Below are 6,590 nucleotides of genomic sequence, written 5' to 3' on the forward strand. Positions count from 1 at the left end.
CCCCACAAAAAGTATATATTGACTATATAATATAGTTTACCTATATATGAGTTATGCACTAACAATACATTATGACACACTCAAAAAATTAAGTATAACTTAACTATACATGAACTATACAGTTGATATACACGAATTATACATTGATTACACTATCTTGATCAATTCAAAATCACTTATAAATAGTTTTAAATTTTAGATATGATATACTCTCGATGTTTTAAATCTTTTGATATATAATTCACTCAAAATAATTCATTTTTTCTTTACGATAAATTTTAAAGAAAAAGATGCAACATAAGTAGAAGCAGAGGAAGAAGCATAAGCAACGAAGAAGAAATGCACAAAACATCTCGTCAAATTCTTCTTAAAAAATAACTTTAAAAATAAAAATCATCTGTAAAAGTTCTTTAACTGACCGAATAGAAAAAAAATGACATATTTTTTATAAATAAGTTTGCTGAAGAGCTATAACAACAACCAACTACAACAAACCCAGTGAATCTAACTATGTAGGTTTTGGAGCAGATGTAATATACATAGATAGAGACGTTATTCAAAGTGCATTAAATCGAAGTAAAATAAAAAAAATATAGTCATTAATAAGAAAAATAGTGCAAAGTCTACGCAAAAAATACTAAAAACACTAAAATATTGATAATTATACACAATAACAACATATGACAAAATTAAAAGGGTATTGATAATTATACACAATAACAACATATGGCAAAATTAAAAGGGCACGACTAGTACTACGACATATATTAACAAGCTTAAAACCTTCTCAAGGCAAGACACTTTTTATCTCATATCTTTTTACTCTAATTCGCGATCTTCATTCCTTTTTATCTAAAGTCATGTCCTCAGTAATATGAAGTTCTGTCATATCTTGTCCAATCATATATCTATAATACTTTTTTGGTCTACCTCTACCCCTTCGCAAAGCCCCAAGAATTGGCCTCTCCTACCCCTCACTAGACGCCAATGCACCTTCTCAACACATGTTCAAGTCATCTCAGTCTCACTTTCATCTTGTTTGCCACTACCACCTTCTCTCTGATAACACCATTCATAATCTTATCGCTTCTTGTATCATCACACATCCATCTCAATATATGTTTCCAAAACATGCATTTTTTGAATATGTGAGTGTTTGACTGGTCAACAATCTACCCCATACAACAAGGATAGTCTAACCACCATTGTATAGAACTTACCCTCAAATCTAGGTGTTACATACCTTCTTATCACACAAAACTCTAAAGATAAGCCTCCATTTCATTCATGCCACCTTATGCGATGTCTGACATCATCATCAATATTTGTCGAAGGGCTATGTGGCATGATTATCCCCTCTTTTTTCTAATCATAATATCTATGTGAATTAGTTTAGAGTCCTATCGCTTACGTCTTAAAATATGATTGAAAAATAAGTAATTAATATTGATAACAAAATAATTTTCTATTATATAAATTAAAAATAATAAGTAAAGATAAAAGTTATTTTTTAATCAATAATTCAAGTATATTTTATTTGAAAATTATTTGTAATAGGAAATTAGGAAGAGCCACTTTGAGGACCTTAGTTAAGATTTACTTATCTTCTTCTTTTTTATCTTTATCTTTTACTACAAGAGTCACTAAAAAATTATCATTAGATCTGTAAATCTGGAGTTGCTACACGAATCTAACAAAATCCAAATAAATATTTCCTTCGTTCGTTTTTATTTATTATGGTTTCTTTTATAGAATGAAACGATAAAAATTTTGATCAACATTTTATAATGTATTTTTTTATTATATTGATATGCAAAAAAAATTCAATATATAGTTTCTATAGTTTTTGAAAATTTAATTTTTCTTTTGCAAATATCAAATTAATATAATTTAACTTTAGAAATTAGTTAAATTAACGTTTGAAAAGTACAACATAACAAATAAAAATAGACAACGAGAGTATCAAAAAAGAATTGTTCGGAATCTGACATTTTATCTAAAATTTCACCCAAATAGTTCCACTTAAATGTGTAAAATTGATTCTATTTAATTTTTTAGCTTTCAAATTTTGAATTCAGTCCTCAAATTGATATCAAAAGCTTTCAAACTTTGGATTTAGTTTCATCCAATAATTTTTTGAGAAAGACTGAAATCACTTTAACTTTACAAATTATTTTATTCTTAAACTATTGACAATCTTAAAAACGTCACTCTACTTGATTATGTATCTTTGATGTGCTATATAACATAGTAAGTGATTTTAAACTTTTGTAAAATTAAAGTATAAAACTCTTAATAAAAAGTTGAGAGAAGTGTTGAAAACACCTTAAACTAAGTGAGAATTTAAGGATATAATTTACTCATGTTGCAAGATCGGGGATGTTTATAAGTTCAGTTAGTCAAGTAAAAGAGAATTTTTAAGGCTGCCAATAGTTCAAGAACAAAGCTAATAATTCACACTGAATTTATGAGTGTTTTAATACTTCTCTCAATAATCTTCAAGAAGTCTAATAACACACATTTAATTAAAATTGGCTTTTATTTAAAATGTAAGATCAACTCCTTCAAACTTATAAATGTGATACTGTAATGACTCGATTGATCATGCATTTTTGAAAAGTTTCATGAATTTATCATTTTAGAACATTGATATATTTATTGACGCGTTTCATCTATATTTGTCAATCATTAAAATTGCATAAACTCCAACATTCTTGTCAGACATATATATAAAAAAAAGTGAAAATCAATCATATAATTCGTTTGAGTCAACTTTGTTATCTAACTAAAGAGAATATACTCCTTATGTTCTTTTGTTTTGAGTTGGATGAAAGGAGGATAATAGTAGTCCCAAATAAATTGATTTACTAAAGAAAAATTGGTTTAAAGTTAATCACAATTTGGATCGGTTTACATTTAATTAAGATTTACTCTTAAGGGACTACAAAACAGAAGTGTCCTAAATATATATTATACAATTTTGATCAGTTTACAAAACCCAATATTTATCCCAAAAATGTTAATTTATCCCTTTTAAAAAAAAACCTTAAAAATAAATTTCATGATAATCGTACAAAGCCTAAAATCATCCCCCCCCCCCAAAAAAAAAAAAAAAAGAAGAAAAAAGTAGAAGAAAAAGTCAAGGTTGTTATACATGAATGGATATCAAATGTTCAATAAAACTATCTTTGTATTTTAATTTGTCTGTGGTTTGTATCTTAACTTCCTCAACTTCTTTTGCATTACCTCAAATTTTGCAACAATATGTTTAGCCTATAAATATCGAAATGTTAACATTATGTTTGTAAACCCAAATAGGTATTACCTAAAACATTTTTAACAGAAATTGTTAAATATATCTAATCTAAGTAGGTATTACCGAAAAATCTTTTATACAGGGTGACATCAAACTTTTTAAGAAACATAAACAATTGGTAATTGCTTCATCGCACTATCTATTGCTCTTTTATTCATGAATTCATATATGTATATACAATGTAATTTTCTGTTTGTGGTGTTCGTTTGAGGTGTTCGTTCAAGCCACCCATGTGGTTTTGCCCCTGACATCATCTAGTTAAGCTCAACAATTTGATATGTTATTAGAAATATGACTTTTAGAGGCTTCATTGGTCAATTTGTTGATGAAACAAAAATATAATAGAATGGGAACAATGATATCCACCGTCAATGAAATTTAACTACATTTATTGGTTAAGACTATGTTTGTGACTATAATAGTGGAGAAATAATAGTAGAAAGGCTTTCCATATCATTTGTCATGACATTTTTAGTAATTTTTGTTGCTTTAATTGTTATGAATTATTTTCTTGAGTCGAGTGTCTATCAGAAATAATTATTTTATCCACATGGATAGGGATAATGTATTCATATACATTATCCTCTCAGATCTCACTTTACGAGATTAAACTTCAATAGTAATATTCTAAGCAATTACAAAACTATTTCCACAAAAACGAAAAAACTTACTAAGGGGTGACATAATATTGTGTTTTATAAAATGATGTTGTAGTAACTTGTCTATTTGTTTACTTTCTTAAAAATCAACATGGCTTGATTAAAAAAACTTGACAACATGAGATGCTTAATGTACCGAGCTATTGTATCTGACATAATCATCTTTTTTTGGGCAGTGCCAAAATGGCATCTCATCAATTTATTTGTTTCCTAGCAATGATATCTCTTATGATTATCAATATTAGTGCAAACAATGCATGCCACCCTGATGATCTCAAGGGTCTCAATGACTTCAAAGCTGGCATACATTCTGATACTTCAGGCAGACTAAGCAAATGGATTGGCCAAGATTGTTGCAATTGGCCAGGCATTTCTTGCAACTCTACAACTAATAGAGTTGTACAAATCTATTTACCTGGTCACTATGTATCTGGTGGCGATGAATCTCCAAACTTCGTATCAAGTACAATGAGTGGTTCAATCTCCCCTTCAATTTCACTTCTCACTTCACTACAAGTTATTGATCTTAACAAACTAGTCGGACTAACAGGGCAAATTCCTGAGTCCATTGGGGTTCTCAAGGATCTCAAAGAACTCAACTTACAAACCAATCAAATCTCTAGTACAATCCCAGAGTCAGTATTCACATTGACGTCTCTAACAACCTTGAACCTTGAAAACAACCACTTAACAGGGGAAATTTCGGAGAATATTTGCAACTTACAAGCACTTCAAAAGCTTTTCTTGTCAAACAATTCATTCACCGGAAAAATTCCACTTTCAATCACAAAACTACATTCCATTTCCACAATCCACTTAGAAAAAAATCAACTTGTTGGTGAAATGCAATTGCCTTTAACTCCTTCCCAATGGCCTTCAATTAAAACTTTGGCTCTTGACAACAATGCACTTACTGGAGTTATACCTGATTCAATTGGTTATTTGACAACACTTTCATCACTATCTATGTCAAATAATCAACTAACAGGATCTATTCCTTCTAGTTTGGGAAACATAAAGCAATTGCAAATGTTGAAGGTCAATAACAACAATTTATCTGTTGAGATGTTGCCAACGACGATGTGTGGTCTTACTGAGCTAAGTGTATTGTATGTTTCTCAAAACAAGATTCATGGACCATTACCTGGATGCCTTTCATCATTCAAGTACTTATTAGATGTCGACGTACCATTCAAACGTACAGCCATTCTTCCTATGGGAGTACAAAAACAGTGACGGAGCCAGGAATTATGAAGGAAATCCAAAAATGCCTCAATTTGAAATGTTATGTATGTCTACAATAACCCAAAAAAAAAAAACCTTAGTGTATTTACTTATTATCTCTATGTTATATGAGACTCCAACTAGCCAGAATCACTGGCTAGTATGAAAAAAATCTAATACATAAAGTACTTCCTTTGTTTTTATTTTCGAGTACTCTTTTAACTTTAATTTCTGATAAGTATACATACTCGCGCGATATAAGAAAATATTAAAATGTTGAGATCTTTTATATTTAAATTTCAGTATTCATCTTATTTACTAATCTAATACAACTTAAAGTAGAAATTAACACGAGCCAACAACTTTAAGACAGAAACAAATTATAAAATATAGTTTTGGATTATTAACAATCTTATTTCTTTAGTATAATGTGCAATAAGCAATGTTTTCTTCTTTTTTGTTTGAAATATAAAATTTTGAGAACTGTACCACGTTATACTTGCTGCTTCTTCCTCCTCCTCTTCCTCATTCTTTCTTTTTAATTCTTTTCCTTTGTACTTCTTTTATTTTGTCCATTCCAATTTTCAATAACAATTTTTCATATTGACATATATGATACATTTTGAAACATATATGAAGGTTAAACATATTTTAAAATTTAGGATAAATTACACATATTATTTGCGTGTTTTTATTGAAAAAAGATCATATCGTTGAGGAAGATAGAACTATTGCAAAGTACAGATATTGTATAAATAACGTATATAAATTGTATATACATCTCCAATACTAGTTTTACATAATATATATGATCATATAATGACGATACATTTTATTTTGGTAACTATAAGCTTTATTTACCAGATGTTTTCAATATGAACATTGTTTAAAACTCAGGATATGGACATAATCTCAATCTCAATATAACCACTAAGCTACTATCTATGATAAAAATTAAGTTTTAACATAAAGTTAGCCAGCTTCGGTTGCATACTGCTTCTGCAATGGATTTCTTGTATGATGCTCCTGGTTATCTCCTCTATGGCTCTCTCCTTATATTGAAAAAAAGTTGTAGTTCATTTCTTGCATAACATTATACAGAGAGGGTCATTCTATATACTTTCATCTTGCAGTGCTTTATTACTTGTGTCATGTGATACAACCCACTCCAATTCTTCAGTCCAACCTGTGGTCCTTTTGTCAATGCATAGTTTTCACGATCCAGACCGTCGTGATTGACACCCATACTAGTCCTTCGGAGAAGAATCACTACTACAACAAGACTAAGCAGCTTAACAAAAACTAAGCATTTAAAGATATGAATGCAGGTTTAAATGACGAACTAAAAATGTAGTTCCCCTAAACTCTGAAGGTTTAAATAAACAATTAAA

General features: G+C 29.3%; 1 protein-coding gene across 1 annotated transcript; it reads left to right on the plus strand.

Moving 5' to 3' along the window:
• The first annotated feature begins 3,294 nt into the window (after positions 1 to 3,294).
• On the plus strand, positions 3,295 to 5,402 carry LOC107014565 (LRR receptor-like serine/threonine-protein kinase FLS2). Its single transcript, XM_015214536.2, has 2 exons — positions 3,295 to 3,434; positions 4,152 to 5,402. The coding sequence occupies exon 2, from the start codon at positions 4,159 to 4,161 to the stop codon at positions 5,209 to 5,211; it is 1,053 nt and encodes a 350-aa protein (XP_015070022.1). The 5' UTR covers positions 3,295 to 3,434; positions 4,152 to 4,158; the 3' UTR covers positions 5,212 to 5,402.
• The last annotated feature ends 1,188 nt before the right edge of the window (positions 5,403 to 6,590 follow it).

This window comes from Solanum pennellii, chromosome 1 (genome assembly GCF_001406875.1).
Source record: "Solanum pennellii chromosome 1, SPENNV200".
Taxonomy (NCBI): Eukaryota; Viridiplantae; Streptophyta; class Magnoliopsida; order Solanales; family Solanaceae; genus Solanum; species Solanum pennellii.

Excerpts from the sequence above, each read along its gene's own strand:
- LOC107014565 (XM_015214536.2), top strand. The coding sequence starts at position 4,159 with ATGGCATCTCATCAATTTATTTGTTTCCTAGCAATGATATCTCTTATG.